Below are 21028 nucleotides of genomic sequence, written 5' to 3' on the forward strand. Positions count from 1 at the left end.
AACCCGGAGTCGCCCGCAGAGGTTGTGTTGACTTGGAGGCGGCTGTAAAGGAGAGACCGGCGGCGGATTGTCGGACGGCAGCGGGACTGGGAAGCCGACGTCTGGATCGCTGTTCCTTTTTTTTTTTTTTCTTCCCTCCTCCTCCTCCTCCGCTTTCTTGGAGTTCCCGCTGGGGGAGACATTGCCGCCCCCCTCCCTCGAAAAAAAAAAAAAGAAGGGCTGGCTCCGAATTGCGCTCACGTGTGAAGGGCTCACTCTCGTTCTCTCTCGCTTTTTCTTGAGAAATCGACCCTTCTGTTTTCCGGGATCCTGGGATGTAAGCTCCACCGGGTGAGAAATCTTCGCCTTTCGCCTCGCCTCCCCCCTCCTTTTGCAGAGCAGCTGCTCCTTGCTTTTTGCTCCCGGAGGACGGAAGAGAGAGGAGGGTAGGGTGGGGATTTCTTTCTTTCTTTCTTTCTCCCCCCCCCCCCTTTTGTAAATTCAATGGATATGAACTTGGTGGCTTTGGAACCTCGCTGGTTTGGAATATCGGGGTGCTGAGATCGCCTTCTGGAGCGACGGAAGCAAGTTCATCGGGGAGGAGAAGGATTTGCCGAGGAACAAGATGCCTCTGGCCACCTTCTACTTCGTGTTGCCCTTAATGGGTAAGTGCCCGGTGCGTTAAATCTTGGATATGTGGCTCTGTGCAATCCTTCCTTGGCTTCGTGAGTTCCAAGCAGGAGCTGATTGCCGATTGTCTTGGAAAGACACTGTTCTCTATCGATTTGAGACCAATGTTTGCAACACGGAGAAGGGATTTTACGCTGTAGTTCAGTGCATGCTTACTTGGCTGTGGGTCTCATTGGGAATTTAGTTGGGCTTACTTCTGAGTAGAACTTACACAGGGTGGTGCTGTTGGCAAAAGATGCTGCCTTTTGATTTTAAACTAGAAGTAAGTTGGAAGTAAAACTTTCCAAGTAAATTCATCTTTATTAGAAGAAAGTGGGGATTTCATTATAAGATGTATAGTTGCATCCTGCCTGTGGCAGTAAAAAGACTTGTATCTCCAGTCCACTGTGGCTTGCAAATAGGTGTGGGGTGGGTTTGAGTGCATACATGCCAGTTTGTTTTTTTTATTGGAAAGGAAATAAAGAACTAAAAGATGACTATATTGGTCATATCAAGAACTCTGGGGAAGAGGACTTTGAAAATCTGATTCTTTTTAAATCTTTCCAGTGGAAGAAATCAGAAACCTAGCTTTTAAAAAAAAAAAAGAAGCTGAAGTTTGAAAGATTCCTGGATATTTAAGAATACTGCTCTCCTTTGATCTTTTTCCTGACTGAAGTTAAAATCACAACACTGCCTTTGTGCAAATGAGCATTTAACTTCCTAATGCTGTTGTTAGAGGGGAAGTTTCTGTACTTTGAAAGCTAACCTCCATAAATATGGGTTTTCTAAAGAAAATGAAACTTGGGGGAAAAAAAACCTGTAAAATGGGGGTAATGGGTCAGCTGACTTTATCTTACACAACTGGTGCATCAATTGGGCAATGACTTTTTAAAAACATTCAATTTTAAAGAAATTCCTGAAGAGGGAGAGACCTTAGCCTTCCATTTTCAAAGTTGTCTTTGGTGTCTTTGCTATCCTGTGCCTCTCCCCCATTGAACCCCTGCAATTATTGTAGTTTTGTGCATGTTCTCTTGGACTGACCTCTCAGGGTTGACAGGTTCTCTTTTGCTCTCTTTGAACGCAGAAGTACTCTTCTCAGCTGAAGTGAGTGGGCTGCTTGGAGGAGACCATCTGGATTGTGTGAAAGCCAGCGACCAGTGTCTCAGGGAGCAGAGCTGCAGCACTAAATACAGGACACTGAGGCAGTGTGTAGCTGGCAAAGAGAGCAACTTCAGCCGGGCAGCAGGCCTGGAGGCAAAGGACGAGTGCAAAAGCGCCATGGAAGCTCTCAAGCAGAAATCCCTCTATAATTGCCGCTGCAAAAGAGGCATGAAAAAGGAGAAAAACTGTCTGCGTATTTACTGGAGCATGTACCAAAGCTTACAGGGTACGTGGTTGTCATACACAACATCCTTCCCTGCCACCTTCCTTCCCCGGTGCTAGAAAGGAATACCCACTGTCCTGTCCCCCCCCCCCAAGGTCCTCCATCAGCTGACCTTGTAATTTTCTTTGTGCTCTTTGGCTGCAGAGGGAGGACCACTGATGCCACCCAGCTAGAGCAGCTGTTGCTGGTGCGGTTTCCTATTGTTGAAAATGCACACTAAAAGATTTTCCCCAGAAGGGACTCATCTGACCTTTTGTAAACCAAAGTCAAAAGGGGAGTACAGATCTACAAAGCATTAGGAACTTCCCTTCCTCCCAACAAAGACTATCAGCACTTGTTAATGAAATACAAAATTGGGAGATTATACAGGCTAATTTCTCACCTATGAGGTCAAATTGAAGTCAAACCTCCCCTATCCAAGCTACCCAGGCATTATATCTAACAGCAGCATCCTTTCTGTATAGTGTGGGAGTAGATAAATTTTGGGGAAAGCTTCCTTAATAACATGCTGACATCAAACCAATGAAAAAAATAAAATAGTTGTTTCCTGAGGCAATAGGGATCACTAGAATACAGCTCTTGTTGAGAATGTAAAGTTCAGCTATGCTATTCTTGTTATCCTATATGTCTTACAAGAATGTCTCTTTATATCTATGAGGCTTAGCTGAATCAATATTTTAGTTGCTGCTAAACTAAATAGTTTAACATTGGGTTATTGACTGTAGCTTGCTACTTGGGATCTTTCATCCAAGTATGTGTATGCATTTTTATTTCTCATATTTACCCACTAGTACCTCAGGCAGTGGTTATGGGATTATAAAATAAGATAGGCTGAGAAACAAGTAGCCAAGCTTATAGTCTCCATTGCTTCAAGTAAAAGGGTGGAATATTTGTCCCAGATTGAGGAAGGCTGGTGGTCTATATCTCACCTTTTAAAAAGATCAGTTTTCCCACATAATTCTGTAAACACTCATACATTTCTCATAGAATATCAAATTTAATTGAGGAAGGAATTATTGTAATTCTCATTGATGAGTTTTTTCCCTTAGTTTTCTGGCACCCTCTTAATTAAAAAATATACTTGTTCCACATGTATCGAATGCAGATGTAGATCTAAATCAATTTGGTTTACAGGAAAAGTTGACAGCAAAGTACTTTTTTCTCTAACATCTCTATAAAATGATTATTATAAATATAACACCACCTCACATTTTTAAAAAAACATTTTTCCTTCTCGTAGAATTATTTATTTGATTTCTCTCCCACCTTTATTTGTAAGTACAAAGTACTTATAAAGTAATAATAATTGAACTTCATAGTAATGAGTCCTTGAAGTTTGTTTTCCTATCTTTAACAGCTACAGGTATGAAAGAGAAAGAGTTAAAATTCCTTCCATTGAAGCTTTTGTAGGAGTTTTACCAAAGAGTTGAAGAAAATCATATGGTGGATGGGAGGCCAAATAAAAGGGGAAAGTAGTAGTAATTGATTGCATTGTCGTTTTGTTGTTGGGAATAGCCTGGAGATTCTAGGAGTGTTGAAGTTTCAGAAAATGTTTTAAAAAGCATGAAAGAAAAAAAAAACATTTTAAATTGTTTTTAGGAAATGATTTGCTTGAAGAATCACCTTACGAACCAGTGAACAGCAGGTTAACGGACATATTCAGGCTAGCACCAATTGTATCAGGTAAATGGCTTATGTTTCTTCTACAGAACTGTAGAATGGCCAAAATTGAGCATTTTAAATGAAGTAATGCATTTTTCTATGGTTTTATAGCTTTAATAGGTCTGGTTCTGTATTCAGAATGAAAAAGTTATAATCAAGACTACAAAGAAAATATATCAACCTAGTCTATTGTTAATTCTGCAATTTGATCTTATGCAAGTTTAATCAAAAGCAAAGCCTATTTTGTAGGATGTGGTTTAGGCAAATTAAGTTTAGGCCAAAGCTGTAAACCCTCTTGGCTTTTATTATTATTATTATTTTCTATTGCTTTTGCTATTATGAGACTTGGAGCAAAAACATACAGGGCTCTAACATAAATTTATTGGTCTGATATCAGTGCTTGATTATTTAAAAATCTGTAGCCTAGATGAGTACATATTCCCGTTCATTGTTTAGTTGCTATAATATGAAGTGATTACTCAGATGAGTTAAACAAAAAGTACAGCCAACAACAGCAAGAAACAGCATATGTCATCAACCCAACTGACAAGTCATAATGTTTTCTGTGAAAGCAGCCTATACATTCATTTGTGACTCAACTGATATACATGCTTATGTGGGAAAAAGTCCTATGTCAGCTATATTTATGAGAAAAGATGATTTGTGTTCTATTGTTCTTAAATGACATTGTAGTATAAATGGACTGCAAGACTCATCTAAAAACATTTTCTATTATGTCCCAGCTCTTTACATTGTTTATGTACTTTCACAAGAAAATTTTATAAAGGACGTGGGGAGAGAGAAACTAAATATACCTGTAGGTGGCAATCTGATCTTCTGCCTTTAGAATGTACAAAGCAAGATCTGGTTGCTAATGTATCTGGTGCAGATTTCTTTCATTGACACCAGGGTAAAATAAGATGATTCTGTTTCGTGTTTAGATAAGGAGGAAATGGATGGTTTTTTTTTATACTAAATGGAAAAAATATTTTATTCTTATTTTTTCTTTCTTGTGGGGTTAGAAATCACGTGGAGTTCTTTGAGGTTTACTCCCATACTAGATTGATCTTTTGTTCTTTTATTCATTTTGCTTTCATAATTCTCCCACAGTATTATCTTGGACAATTATTCCAGTGCAAAGTGAGATTGGACCTTATTTAGGCTTCCATATTTAAATTGCATTTCTGGTAGATCAGAAAGATATTTAAAATCTCAAGTTAAAACCAATAAAGGAACGCGTGGCACCTTCAAAATCTTGTCTTCTAATTAAATATGCTCAGTATATCAGCCAAGCTTGCATGTTTGCACTTTCTACTCAGCTCCTTGGTGAAAACAGGAGCACCAGCATGCCAGGATAAGTGGCCTGGAGAAGAAATGGTTTTTTTGAAGGCTTTCCAAATAAGTACTATTACTATTTCATCTGAATAAGCTGATGCAAACTTTGCAGCTAAGCTTTTAATGGTCTTTTAAAATCAATTTGAAATCATTTCTTTATCTGCTTTCAGAGCTAATTTGATTTTAATCTAAGCTTTTCTGGCTGAATTGTGATTTTTTTTTCTTGTCTTTTGACAAGGCAAGTGCATTGCTTTGTTTTAAGTTGTTAATCTTGTTAACACTACAACTGTCTGCTACAGTAATCTGCATGATCTATGTACTTATGCAGCTGGAACTATTCTTCTCCTGCTATTCCCATGTATTCAGCAGTAGGATTAGTTTTCAAAAGTACATAGAAGTTTCTCTACTTTAGACAACACTGTGAATATGGATCACTATTCTAATGCATTGAAAGCACTGAACAGCAACAGTTGTCTCCTAATTAGATTCTTACTATGTTAATTTATTGATCTGCTGTACTCCCCTGTTTCAAGCTTACTGGATGTATAACCAGAAAGAATACTGTGTTTGAAATGTTGGTTTTTTACTGATTTGATTAGTAAACTTGCTTAAGGCAGCAGGGTTTCTATCTGCTTATCTGCCAAATCTGGTCAGTGTTTACCTTGCATATTAAATATACTCAAGACAATGTTTTCCCTTGTCAGAGTTATATATGAGCATAGCTGAGGTCAGATGTTGGCCTGTTTTATATGACCACAATTTTGTGTGTCTCCCATATGGCTTTCTTTACAGAGTGAGACCAAGCTTCTGAATAATTTATTAGATGCAAGTTGGAAAATCTCAATAACTCTCTCTGGGTATTTTGTAAAAGAAATAGTGGACTGGTGAAAATTAATGGTGCGTTTCTGCTTCACGTATTTTTCAGTAAGCAACAGGTTGTATGTTTCTAGAGTCCCCCAAAAAATGAGAATGACATTTTGCATATTTGCATAATTTTCTTCTTTCCCTCATTTCTTTTCTATGAAATTGTGCTAAACTGGTGTGGCATACTTATGCAGAGTTACTGATTTTTGGTGTTAATGTTTGGAGAGTATCACAACTGACAGTGAAATAAGGTTGTGTTTTTTAACCAGTTGTATAAAGAATCCCCCCCTATCCCGTCCAATTGTGTCTGATTCTCAGAGGTTGCCTGTTGGAATCTCTTGCAGTTTTCTTGGCAAGATATTTTGGAAGTGGTTTGCCATTGCCTCCTTCCTAAGGCTGAGAGACAGTGACTGGTCCAAGTCACCCATCTGGCTTTGTACCTAAGGAAGGGCTGGAACTCATGGCCTCCTGGTTTTTAGCCTAATGCCTTAACCATTACATCAAACTGGCTCGCAAAGAATCATATCCACTATGTTTATTATTTTAATTGAAGCAACTCATTCTAGCAGTATTGATGACTGAATGAGTAGGCCAGTAGTAGAACAGGTGCTTTGTTTGGAGGAAGTCTCAGGTTAATTGCCAGTCTCTATAGGAAAAGTAGGAAAGACCACCAAAGAATTGCTACTGATAAGTGCAAGAAAAGTATCTGCTGTTCAGCCTACTTATAAATGAACTGAAGAAGGAGTAAGAAAATAGGATTATCAGATTTGCATATGACAAAAAGATAGGGGGAAGCAAACACGTAGAAGACAGTAACAAGATTAATAAAGGTTTGACATGTTGGAATAATGAACAGAAACCAACAAGATGAATATCAATAGAGACAATTGGTAAGCCCTACTTTTCAGTAGGGAAAATCAAAGGCATGGGTGTAAAATCAGGGTAGGGGACATACTAGGCAAACTATATGCAAAAAGTAATCTGGCTGGTTTGGTGTATCATGAGGTGAATGTCAATTAAGAATGCGCCGTTGCAGAAAAGCAGTTGCAATACGAGTTTGCATTAACAGATATAGTGGCAAGAGCAAGATAAAACATTGTCTCTCTCTATTTTGTATTAGTCAGACTATCCCTAAAATGCTGCATTTAGTTTTGGGCACTGTATTTTAAGAAAAACATTGGCAAATTGAAAAATGTCAGAAAAGTGTAACCAAGATGACAAGGAGCATGGAAGGTTCAGTCCAGAAAAAGAAGACGGCAGGGAGGCATGAAAGCTGTCTTGAAGTATCAAAAGGTCTGTCATGTAGAGGATGGGGTAAAATTAGAGTTGCTTTTTAGGTTTAAATTATAAAGCAGCAGATTTTGGTTATAATTGGATAATGTAGTGTAAATTCCTGTTCTGGGCAGAGATCAAACTAAATGTTCTCCAAAGTTCTATACTTTATATTATATTCTACTATTAATAATACTGTTGTACTATCTGATTCATAGACCATCATTTCAAAGATATTTCTTTACCTAAACAAGAAACAGAAATATCATGGGAGCAGGCAAAAAAGTGTGGGAGTGGGAGTGACTTATGACTTTTTGCTGATTTTCTTTGTGGGAAGCTGGCAGGGAACATTTGAAATAAGTTTGTAAAATTTCAGTCCCACAGGAGTGATGTGTCTTGGTCGAAACTGTGAAATTTCAATCCCTGAGGTATATGGTACTGTCATCACCTCAGAAGAGTTCATAGTTCCTGCTGACTTCCTCATTGGCTTGTGGGAAGCTGATAGGACACGTTCTTTTCGTAATATGGGCTGGCACTATTTCCCCTCCCTCACTACCGTTGATTGGAAGCAGGGACCAGAAAGAGGCAGGAAAGGTGTAGATATACTCAGTGCTTTTTTTGTAAAAAAAAAAAAAAAAGTGCCAGAACTCACACACGTCATACAACCCACCTTGCCTACCCTACAAGGTTCCATCCAAAAAAGATGCCAGAACTCCGTTCTGGGTGTTCTGTGACAAAAAAAAGCCCTGGATATACCCATGATTGCCAAATTTCAATCTCTTGGGATGAATGAATCCAGGATTTTGGACGCATGCTGTAAATTAGCCCATTTGAGGTATATTGGTTCAAAAATTGTTGCCCAATGATGTACCATTTTGCCCAATTGAAGATTACAAACAGAGACAAGAAATTTAGTAATATAGAGATTATTATTTTAAGGCAGCATCTTGCCTTAAATGGTGAATCTGTGGATAACAAGACTTTGAAAAAGCATACTTTACATATATACTAAAGCTGTGCCACCACTTTGTGCACACATAAAATACACAAAAAAACTTTTCCCAGGCTCTTCAAACAAAATAATTTCCTTAAAAGAGGGATATGTGTTATTCTTTACTGTGCATAATAAGGTTTATTTGTACTTACTATGTAACCATGATTAACAGGATATTTGATAACAAGGACCACATGTTATAAATGTAATCTTATATTGTAGAAAAATATCTAGTTATTGTAAAGAAGTGGCCTCATTTGTACAAGCAAGAAGTACTTTGTGGGAGGCTATTGAAATACTGTACACAGCAAGACTATCCCATTGTTTGGTCTTCTTTGCTTTTTATTACTTTTGGGAGCAGTAATATTGAAAGAATTTGATAGAGTGGACATTTGGGAAAATATTATTTCAATGCATTCTTAAAAATGCTGCATACTTTTTGGTGCCATGCATTTCATATTCATTTTTCAAAACTATCCAAGTTCTTTTATGTGAACAGCCCTATGATGTATACTGGTTTCATATAAACAGATGAAGATTACCCAGAAATGAAGGAAGAATGGGACTCTAGTCCCATATGACTCCCTACATAATTCCCTGTTTCCAACAAAACCTCTCTAATTCACAGCTTCTGGAGGCAGATTGTTCCACTTATTAATTGTTCTAACTCTCAGGAAATTGCTCCTTAGTTCTAGGTTGCTTCTCTCTTTGGTTAATTTTCATCTGTTGCTTCTTGTCCTGCCTTCAAATGCTTTGGAGAATAGCTTGACTCCCTCTTCCTTGTGGCAACCCCTGAGATATTGGAACACTGCTATCATGTCCCCCCTCGTCCTTCTCTTCATTAGATTAGACATACCCAGTTCCAGCAACCGTTCCTTATATGTTTTAGCTTCAGTTCCCTAATATCTTTGTTGCTCTTCTCTGTACTCTTTCTAAAGTCACAACATCTTTTTTACATCGTGGTGACCAAAACTGGATGCAGTATTCCAAGTGTGGCCTTACCAAGGCATTGTAAAGTGGTATTAACACATCATGTGATGTGGATTCTATCCCTCTGTTAATGCAGCCTAGCACTGTATTGGCTTTTTTGGCAGCTGCAGCACACTGCTGGCTCATATTTAAGTGATTGTCCACTAGGACTCTGAGATCCCTCTCACAGTTACTATCATTGAGCAAGGTACCACCTATACCATACCTGTGCATTGGTTTTTCTTGCCTAAATGTAGAACCTTACTTTTTTCACCATTGAATTTCATTTTGTTAGATAGCGCCCCATGTTCAAGACTGTCAAGATCCTTCTGTATCTTAAGCCTATCTCCTGAAGTGTTGGCTATTCCTGCCAGCTTGGTGTCATCTGCAAATTTGATGAGTTCCCCATCTATCCCCGTGTCCAAATCATTGATGAAGATGTTGAAGAACACTGGGCCCAAAACAGAACCCTGGAGCACCCCACTATACACTTCCCTCCATGTAGATGCAGTTCCATTGAGGACCACACGCTGAGTATGGCCAGTCAGCCAGCTACAAATCTATCCGATGGTGATGCTATCTAACCCACATTTTTCTATCTTATCAAGTAGTAAGTTGTGGTCTATTTTATCAAATGCCTTACTGAAGTCCAAGTAAATTATATCCACAGCATTCCTCTGGACCACTAATTTTGTCACCTGGTCAAAGAATGCAATAAGATTTCTATGGCATGATCTGTTTTTGACAAACCAATGTTGGCTTTTAGTAATGACTTTGTTTGCCTCTAGGTGTTCGCTGATTCGTTGCTTGATTATCTTTTCCAGAATCTTCCTAGGTATTGAGGTCAGGCTGATAGGTCTGTAGTTTCCTAGATCCATTTTTCCCCTTTTTTGAAGATGGGAACTACATCAGCTCTTTTCCAGTCCTCTGGTAGTTCCCCAGTGCTCCAGGATCTTTGAAAGATATAGTTCAGTGGTTCTGAGATCACATATTCCTTCAGAACCTTGGGGTGTAATCCATCTGGTCCTGGTGATTTGAACTAGTCTAGGATGGACAGGTGCTCACTTGCCATTTTCTTGCCTATCTTAACTTGTGTTTCTAATCTGTTTTTTATGGTACTGTTTTTGATAGGTTGGACTGTTTTTTCCCTTTGTGTAAAGACAGATGCAAAAAATGAGTTAAATAGTTCTGCTTTCTCCCTATTGCTTGTCACCTTGCTACTTTCTCCCACCAATCATTTTCTTAACTTTTTACTTGTTTTTTCATGTTGAAAGAAGCTTTTTTTGCTTATTTTTTACTTTTGTCACAAGCCTTAGTTCATTTTGAGCCTTAGCTTTCCTCACTTCATCTTTGCAGGCTCAGGATATTTGCTGATATTGTGCCTTAGTTATGTGCCCCTCTTTCCACTCTTCATTCCTTCATTCCATCATTCTTTTAGTTTGAATGATGATAGTCCTGTTTCTTTAACGGAAACAGAACAGCATTATGAATATTGTCAAATTTCTGCTGGGGGGAAAAACATTTTTTTTCAAAAATTACACCTGCAAATTTATCCAGTTCTGTTTGCTGATTCTTCCTATGGTAGTAGTGGGAAGTATGATAGGAAATTCATATTTGGGCTCAAGATTTAGATTTGCTGATTCTTGAATTACATTAGTCTCTGAAATAGTCTCTGAAATAAATCCTATGTTAAAGGCATACATAGTATTCAGCCAGACATTCTTATTGATTACTGATTCTTACTGATCTTAGAGATTTTCATCTAAGTACAATCTAAGTACAACTCAGATTGGCCACACATTTTTCATTTGTGTAGTTGCACTATAACTGCTTTTCTGGGGTATGATCTTGGTACTCTTTCTAGCAGTCTGAAGAAACCAGATGAACTTTGGAATTTGTATTGATCTTTCATAGCTGATTATCACTGAGTCAGGAGAATTGTAACAGTTGGGAGAAAAAGAAACAAAAGAAAAGTGCTTTTTGCTTTGGCAGATATTCACCAGTCATGAAAGACTTCAGATTGCTTGGAAGGAGGGAGACAGTGCCTTTAAACTCTTCTCCTCCATTCAGCAACTTCTGAAAATTTCCAGTGAATGAAAACAGGAATATGTAAGAATGGCCAGCAAGACTTCCAATTACAAATAGGTATACTAGACAGTTTGGACAACTTAAACTATATTTATGTTAGCTTTGATCATTATCTTAACACATTCTGTTTGATTCAACTGAGGAATGATATATATACAAAAGCATATGCATGCTAGTATTCCTTCAGCTAAACCAAATCTTGTAAGTAGATCTCCGTTTTCACGATGGAGTTTGCAAACTCTATATTCTGATCTCCCCTTAATTGTTGGGTAGGAAGGAAGCTGAAGGACTGCAGGTTTCCCAACGACAAGTGGAACACAAGGTGCCTCGGGATGGGGATAGCTTTGGGAGGCCTGGGGCAGGCAACCATCACCTTGAATAGGCCTCTGAAGGCCTCCCCTTCAGGCACCCGGTGTTTGGTATAACAACTTTCCCATTCGTTTAACTTTTGCATCAGGGAGAGCAAGGAATGGGGTTGTTAATTGAGACTGTTTCAACTAACGACTGTTGCGACATACGAGCATAATGGGTAGGCTCCATTATAGTCGTATCTCAAGGACTACCTGTATGTAAGTTGTAAATGTAGTGCAGAATAATCAATAGGAATTTTATTTCAGCTGTGTTAAGACTATGCTGCACTCTGACATAATTAGCTAACATTCAAATTCATGTGATACTGACATAGCATGTACTTTGTGGGTCTCCTACCGTGAACATGAACCACAAATCTGTGAAATTTGGAAGCATTTTAACAGACAGTTGTCTATGAAAATATAGTCAAGTTTGAGAAAAATGATTATTATGCAATTTGTGTGTCTCCAGGGATAGTGGTCAGTGTGGAAAAGAGCTGGTTAATTCTCTGTTTTTGTTTGGAAAGAAAATGATTTGGGTATAAAATTCAATAAAGATATGGCTCTTTAGTGAATAGACTTGCATTATAACAGTTGGCAATGGATTAGAGTAGAGGACTCTGATTTGGAAGGGATCTCTGCATACATTTTTCATTGTCAAAAGTGTATTCTTGATATATGCCATAGTTGAACATTTGTTTTTATAAATAGGCATAGAGACTGAGCCAATTTTTTTAATTGCAGAGTTATATAATGCCCTTCTTAAAAAACAAGAATCTTGAACATATATCACACTAGAATGTATTGTTACATTCCACTTTCATAAATGTGCATACATTTATATCTTGGATTTACATTGTGAATGCTTGATAAATAAGAAACCCTCCTAAATCCTATTGGTGTTAGTAGATAATAATATCAATTGGAAACAAACTATTGTTTATGAAACAATAGTTGATTAAAGGATTGTGAAATCCATTACGTTCCATTAGATAATGGAGTTCAGCTAATGTTGTTTAGTACATGTATCGCTTTATACAAGTATGGTGATGCTATTTACATCATCTTGGGAAGTTATTTTAGCTCTTTTTCTAAGCAGATAAGATACCTTGAACTTAGCAATAGCAATAGCATTTAGACCAGTGGTTCTCAACCTTTTTAATGCCGCGACCCCAACCGGTCGTAAGTCGAGGACTAAACCGGTCGTAAGTCAAGGACTAAACCGGTCGTACATCGAGGACTACCCAACCGGTCGTAGGTCGAGGACTTTCCCTGCCCGGGAGCGCCGCGCATGCGTGGTTCCGCCCCCTGCGCCGGCCGAGGCGTAGCTGGCAAGCGGCAGAGATGGAGCAGGCCGACCACCAGCTGGCCCAGCCCAAGGGAGGTAAGGCACCTGCCAGAAAAGGGGGAAAAAATGGCGGACAAAAAAAATGACGGACAGCCTTGCTTGGCGACCCCCATGAAATGATTGATCGACCCCAAATGGGGTCCCAACCCACAGGTTGAGAACCACTGATTTAGACATATACCACTTCACAGTGTTTTACAGCCCTCTCTAAGCTGTTTACAGACTCTGCATATTAGCCCCAACAATCTGGGTCCTCATTTTACTGACCTCGGAAGGATGGAAGACTGACTCAACCTTGAGCCGGTCAGGATCGAACTGCCAAACTGCTGGCAGCAGCAGGCAGCAGCAGTAGCCTGCAGTACTATTTGCAGTTTTGAGGGCATCACTTAACACAAATCCTTATGGTTATTCATAAAATGTCCATTAGGATGTTATAGTAGTTTACCAAAGACCAAATATATATTTTTTTCCCTTATCACCACCTCTAATCCCTTATTTTGCTGATTTGGGAAAAGGGAGATTAAATAGATTGCAAAAATCTGGACAATCACTATACCTGCCTATCTCAACATAATACTTGCCCAGATTCTTGCGATCCAGATCCTTTTCTATTTCTTTGTACTCCAAACTGAACTGTGATCACCCAGTATTTTTATTTCCTAAGGATTCCTTTCATATCCATGTGATGCCCAGAATGTATTTTTGGTAAATAAAGGTCACATAAGAGGCTAATGCTTTGCTTTGTAACATGCCTCTTCATGTGGCAGCTATTTTGTGAAAACACCTCTTTCCTACAGAAATAGTAAACCCCTGAAATGATTAAGATACATGAGAATTCACGACAAAAATCAAATTTATAATTGGATGTAAATGTTTAAGCTCCTTAAGTTTTAGTAGCTTCTTGCTATGTTAATCTTAGAGTTCTATGTAATAGTGGTTTAGTGGATAGGTAAATATGGAAGCTAACAACCACCCAGGACATACTGGTATTACATACAATGGGATTAAAATGGAATGGCCAAAGGTGTGGTAGGCAATGCCTGGAAGAACATGTGATTTCTATCTGGAGTAAACGGGGCTGGGGAGGCCTTATAGCAATAATAAAATAGAGGCCTGGCCTTTCTTAACCAAGTGCCTCCCAAACATGTAGTACTACCTCATTACCCCACCCCATCTTGTGATGGCTTGGATTGATGGAATTGAACTGGATGGAGGGCACTTGGTTGGGGAAGATTAATTTTGGATGCAGAAAGCTGAAATCTTGCAAGGGAAGGCAATAAAGGTTATGTTGCTTCTCACTGTAACAGATCATAAATGTGGCTTTAATATAAGAGCAGTGTTTGAACTTTGCTTTTTTAGCTTTTGGTAATGGCAGATGCAGCAATATGCTTTTGACCTCTGCAGAACCTTTTCTCATGGAAGTCAGGCCCCCACTTTCAAATATTTTTACACAAGTAGCTACGATAAATATGTAGAAGTACTCGTCCTGCTGACATTTCTGACTGCAGCTCCTTGTAGAGGAACCAAATATACTTCCAGGCAGAGAGCAATTATGAACATTGTGTGTGGAGCTCAACAGCTGATGCCTACTTCTGTTTTTTCTTCATTTTTTTTTTCTGTAATCGGATTGCATCCAAGGAAGTCTTTTTGCTTGACTGCCTCAGTGGCTTCCTATTTGCACTCCTTCCTGATTTAATTGGTTTTTTTTTATTAGTTTCTTTGTCAGATTTGGTCTCTGAGTCATTCTTTCAAGACTTTGTGATGTCAGGCACTCACAAGAGACAATTTTCTTTTAAAACTTTTCCGCGGCTTCTCCCTCACTTTAGTTGCTGAGTTCCCTCTTCCTGTAATGCAGGGGTGTCAAACTTCCGGCCCACGGGCTGGATGCGTCACCGCGCCCACCCCATTGCTGGCAATGGAAAAAAAAATCGCAATATGTCGTGACATGTCACGTGATGTTGAGAGTTTGATATCCCTGCTGTAATGGAACAAATGCTCTGATGTAAAATGGCATCTCAAGTCAAAATATCCTTGTGATCAGAGATTATTTATTTCTTTTATTGGGAACTTGAGAAATTGTTATTCAAAGGTATATTTGCAGAATTTTAGTTTATATTCAGTTTGATGAAAAAGAACATGGAAAATAACTTGATGACAAGTTCTTGCTAGGCCATAATTGGATTTCTTTCATTTTGGTCTAGTGTTTTGTGAGAACATAACCATTGCAGTTTGGAAAACAAGATCTATAGTTATGTGAATCATGTAAACCCAGGCAGCTATGGTTTATGCAGAAATCTGTGGGTAAGCAAACCATGGCTTGTTGCCATGTGTGAATATAGTTGCCATTATAATAAGCTGTGAGACTCATGTAAACTCCTCTGGGTCTGGGATTTCTGCCTTGAAATGGATTAGTTGCAGTTGGACACTGGAGAAAATGGAACCTGCTGGACTTTGATAGAAATGCTCTGCCAGTTCACTCAGCTAGTAAACTGTCATAAAATTCTTAATGTATTTTTGGAATAGAATACCACTTGGGGAGTTTGCACAAGTCAATATATGCATAAATGTAGTGCATAAAATTACAAAAGAAGCTTAACCAAATTCAAGAAATGAATGGCTTTTGTACATAGAATACATCACACATCAAGGCAAATACAAAAACAGTATTGTGGTAATAGGTGCCTTGGGTGCAATCCCAAAACAGCTGAAGCAGCACTTGAACACCATCAGCATTGAGAAAATCACCATTGCAAAAGGCAGCTTTAACTTGGAACAGCTTACATCCTGCGTTGATACCTTTAATGCCTTCAAACAAAAATATCTGCCTATTCCAGGTTGTTGGGAAGGACTTGATAGGTGGATGAAAATGCCAAATCCAATTCAAAAACCTGTTTGACTATGCAAGAAACCATAATAATTACATAATACATAATAATTACATACATAATAATGTAAGTCCTTGACTTACAGCCCCATTTCCATTATAAGTCATTTTGTTCATAAGCTGAACCAGACAGTCAAACATTTGCCTGATCCAGCTTCCTCAGTGGGTATTTTTGTCAGAAATCAATGGAAAAGGTCCCAAATTGTGATCTGCAAGTGGTCATTAATGTGAATTGGTTGCCAAGTGACTGAATTGCAATCACATGATTGCAGGATATTGTGAACAGTTGTAAGTACAATTATAGGTTGTAAGTCACTTTTTCCAAGGCTGCCGTAACTTTGAATTATTGTTAAATGGTAGTAAGTTGAGGAATATCTGTAATAAGGCAACTGTATTTGGAGTAGCTTACAGCTTGCAATGATACTTTTAACTGTAGCAAACAGCTGCCTAACTAGGTCTTTGGGAGGGATTTTATTGTTGGATAAAATGCCATATCTAGTCTAAATATCTTGCGGGCTGTGTGACTATTCATTAATAACAGTGCAGTAGAGACTTTAGTGTTGAGTTCAAAGATCTAAACTTTTTCTATTATAAAATAATTTAAGTTACTTTGCAACTTTTTATTGATGTTATATTCATCATTAATTGTACAATTTAAGAAACTCTCCCTTTACATCTCAGAAATCATAATTAACATTGATATACATTTTCTGCTTTGAAAGGTTTAATTTACTTTAATCATTACAGCGTTAATAGCTTCCAGTTCCTATTGTATAAATATCATTGTACTTGGCTATATTTATGTTCCATAACAGGGATTCCCAACCGGGGGTGCGAGACGATATTCCAGGGGGTGTGAAAACTTGGGTTTTCAAAATTATAGTGTATATGCATAATTCATTGTCATTATTTCGAACTTTTGTAAGGGATGTGAGAATATATCAGAAGCATTCTGGGGGTGTGGGGTATAGAAAAAGTTGGGAGCTTTTGTTCTATAATGTAATAAAATATATTCACATCCCCAACCAATACCTGTCTAATATCACCGCAAGCACTCCTTATGTTTTTATCCATGAATAAATTAAACAAATAAGGAAACATTTCAAAAACAGTTAAATAGAACACCATTCTGAATGCTTTCATGAGTCAATAAACCCATAACTGGACAGCGTCTTAACAACAGTATATTTACTTTTGTATCCTTAGTACAGTAGCAAAGTATGATGGAAATTAGCATGTCCTTTCTGGAATGACTTTCATTCCTTTGATAAATGATCTTGAGTTTCTGAGCTTTGGAAGATTTTGAGGATGGCTGGCTGCTTAGAGATTCATGCAGCCTTTTGGAGTCAATGTGCAGTTTTGCAATTTTGAGAACATGTTGTGGACATTATTGGCTACTGTGAAGAATATGGCCAGTCATATTCTTGGTGAGATGCTTCATGTAACCTCAGGATATTCCCTTGTACTTCTCAATTAACTTGGTGAGTACATTTCCAGGCAAAGCCTTCAGAAGTAGCCATCCACAACTTTTATTTTCTTTGAATACCTATGGATCTATGTGAGGCCCAAAGGCATTCTTGAAAATAAATATGGTAGTAGAAACTGGTACTTTGCAGCATGGTATCAATGTATTTATTTTTATTCAAACAATCTCTTTATCGTAAGTCAAATGGCTAAGAAACCAACTGGAGATATATGTTTGTAGGCAGACTAAATAGCAGGAGATGTATAAATAGTGCAACTCAGAATGGGGAAAAGAGATTTTGAATTCAAAGCATCTAAAAATCTATATGTTGCAAAGCTGTATAAATCAGTGCTCATAGATAGCCATGTATTTACAGTTTTATAGATTTTATATCATTCTAGCTATGTAATATTTAACATTCTGCCCTTTATATTTTTATTACACAATTTAAGGTTTAGTTGCCGGAATAATTCTGGTTAAAAAGTTCATAGCATACATCAATTATCAACTGTGTGTTGAAAATGTTAGGAACAATGTGTTTGTATTTTAAGTATTTTGTATTTTGTTTTGTATTTTAAATATACGTTAAAGATAATGTATACAGAAATAAGATATATGTTCTACAATTCAGGTCACTTAAGGAAGAATACTGTTATTGAATAAAAGCTCCAGAAGAAAGATCTCAAAATCTATATAGTATTCTTTAGTTTGCTGCAGAAACATTTTCCCCCATGTAAGCCTAACAATTTGTTTTTTACATCCGCATTTTGCTAACTTCTTAAAATAAGCAATATGGCAGTTCTGTGTAGCTAAAACCGAAGCAATTACTTGGAATCATTGCTATTGAAATAAGTCATTAACACAATTTCTGTTATTTACTTGCTATGAAGCACTTCAGTTCTAAAGCTGAATGAATGAAAGGCAATTTTTGCAAATGTCAAGTTATTGTCCTGTATAGACTGTTCTTCCAACAAAACTGCAGCATGAAAGATATGCCACACAAAAAAGTGTAATGGCAGAAAATAGTCCATTTGAGGAGCAGAAATGTGAAGAACTGACAGGTTGTTAAGAGAGCTGATGATACCAGACAATTTGAGTAGCTAAGATGCATCTCTACCCTCACAATCTACATGAATGCTGTTACTAGCTGTTGTCCCAAAGCTCCATTTTTCTATTAGAGTTTTGAGATGGTAGAACTCTCCCCTGCACACCTCTCCACATATAATGTCTAGTGCTGAAGTTTAAGGGCTTCATTAAGCATTCACGTTTTCTCAAAGTGTTTTTTCATTACGATAATGGATAATTCCATTGATCTGACTGCTCTTCTTGGCATTATGTTTCTCCTGCTTTTCATCCCTTATTCTTTCAGTTCTAACTTAGGAAATTCCTATCGGTTCTTTGGAAGATAAATAACACTATCAAATTATTCCCACTAATAACTCTTTGTACTTTTGGTGACATGTCAACTTTCGTACTAACTCTGCCATTCATTAATTCAGTTTATGTGTAACTTTTCAATTTGTACTCGTACTATTTTATCAGCTTGTCCTTGCCCTTTGAGATGAAGGGTAAATGCTCAATTTCCTCTTTAATTTACTTAGAAGTCCCGATTTAGTATCATCCGGATTTTTTTCTTTTGTTGTTGGGTTATAGTGTATCTTCCAATCTTCTCTGTCTTGCCAAAGATCTTGTATATTCTCCTCTTTTTTTCGGACTTGCGTCTAGTGGATTGGATCAGCTCTTCATCCAGAGCTATTTTGATACCGTCTTGTGCCTTTTATACTGCTAGGCAAAACCTGCTGGTGCAGATAACATTTTGACTTCTCTGTTCAATCCTAACTGGTTGTAATCATCTTCTCACTTAATCTCTAGCACTATCAAGCATTCATGAAATTTGTACATAGAAGAGAATCAGGAGTGTATATTCCAGCCCTTTTGTTTTCCCTTACCACCTTTCTATGCAAAAGGGAAATCTGAAAGGAAAAATGTATTATCTGTCTTAGGAGGACACTGTCTTACCTGAATTAAATGTTGCAGAGTTAGTATAAAATCTGTACTATCCCTGCAAAGTTTAATTTTGCTTTTGTATTGTGTTAATTTTAGGATTATCTGGACTTAACAGTGATTTGTCTGGCAAAAGAAAAACAGTTGTTGTAGAAAGTAACATGCAGACTATGTAGTTTGTGGTGATTGTCAGATATGCATGTTGCCTTATCTACATAGATGCTTAGGCAAAAATGATGGGACCGTTTAACTATAATGAAAATACCTTGTGTGGACCAACTGCAGAGAATGTATTACTTTATACAGAGTTTTGCACATTGTGTCCAGTTTGATTTTTCATCCAATTTGGCCTGACTGTATAAAGTACACTGATTCTGTAATCTTAATTCAGTTGTTGGAAGTGTCAAGATCATTTGAAGGCCTGTTTTTGTGTATAATTCTTATACAGAATTTATTTTAGCAAGAGTCACAGGGCATGTTAAAAATCTAGAGGCAGATAAGACACACCTGGACAATCCGTTTCGGCATAACAACTTCATTATTCATGAAGAATGGTTCAGAATAAAAAAAAATAGACAAGTTTGTATATTGTCCCCCTGTTTAACTTTTGCAGCATATATAATCAGATTGGCAAGATTTGAAGTGATAACATTTGGAATCAAAATTGGCGATCAGTACATTGAAGCATATAGAGAGTGTCAATGTGTTAATTGAAACTAGGGAATATTAAAAGAATTCATTATGAAAAAAAAGTGGAAAGTGAAAATTCTATATTAATATTAAATATTATAAGGTAAAGATATTTTCAGGCCTCATGTTTACCGTGCTTACAGTTTGGTGATCAATGTGACTTGATTTGTTTGCTTGAGAAGTAAAGGGGAACTCAATCCAATGGAGGAAATGACTAATTTAAGCTAACATAAGGACATTTAGATGACAACAGAGTTCAGAATAGTTAAAGCAATGCTCTTTCTGGAGGTAATGTTTGGTTGTGAAAGCTGGGCAGTGAGAGTGAGTGAAAGAAAATCATATAACCTTTAGCAAAGAGTTTGAAAATAATTACTAAGAACATCATGGACTGTGAGAAGAACCAGTCAATCATACAAGACTGAATAAAACTTCACTGCTATCTTGAAGCAATGATCAGCAAGTGGAAACTCACATATTTGAAGCATGTGGTGGAAGTGGATGATGGAGTTGAAGTATGCTTGGCAAGGTTGAGGCTAGTAGAAGAAAGGGAAAGAATAAATAAAGTGGACAGATAAGATGAGATTACTGTAGTATCCTTGGAAGGGATGCAACTTTTTATTGAAGGCACTTTTTATAAAACCTCATACTTTTGAAGAATAATATCATAAAATATGTTTTCTGCCTTTTGGCTTTTGAGTCTTAAGTATTTATTTATTTAGCATATGGCATAAGTCTAAGTGTATTTGCCTAGATATATAGCATTCAATATAGTGTAACTGTAGTCAAACATAATATTGTAAATTGAAGTTTTATAGAAGAGGTCTTGTATTGCTAATTTTGGATATTAGTAATTATAGACATTATTTTACAGGGCAGAAAAACTGTTTAAATGTTCAATTATGAACATGAACACATCCATCAGTATAACATTTGAGAAAGCATTTGTATTTATTTCTCTTCATATATATAAAACTGGATATGGATCCAGATGAAATGACATCATTATTGTTTATGGTTATTATTATTGCTGATCTAGGACTTTTATGGATGTTATTAATATATTTTATAACT

General features: G+C 37.3%; 1 protein-coding gene across 1 annotated transcript in view; it reads left to right on the forward strand.

Annotated features, from left to right (window-relative positions):
- Nucleotides 1–464: 464 nt before the first annotated feature.
- Nucleotides 465–21028, forward strand: part of GFRA1 (GDNF family receptor alpha 1) — a 235896-nt gene continuing 215332 nt past the window's right edge. The window contains exons 1-3 of the mRNA XM_015815824.2: nucleotides 465–644; nucleotides 1733–2035; nucleotides 3632–3715. Coding sequence (XP_015671310.1) covers nucleotides 605–644; nucleotides 1733–2035; nucleotides 3632–3715 — 427 coding nt within the window. The 5' untranslated portion in view covers nucleotides 465–604. The remainder of the gene's footprint in view (nucleotides 645–1732; nucleotides 2036–3631; nucleotides 3716–21028) is intronic.

The sequence above is a fragment of the Protobothrops mucrosquamatus genome, unplaced genomic scaffold (genome assembly GCF_001527695.2).
Source record: "Protobothrops mucrosquamatus isolate PMUCROS unplaced genomic scaffold, P.Mucros_1.0 scaffold378, whole genome shotgun sequence".
Taxonomy (NCBI): domain Eukaryota; kingdom Metazoa; phylum Chordata; class Lepidosauria; order Squamata; family Viperidae; genus Protobothrops; species Protobothrops mucrosquamatus.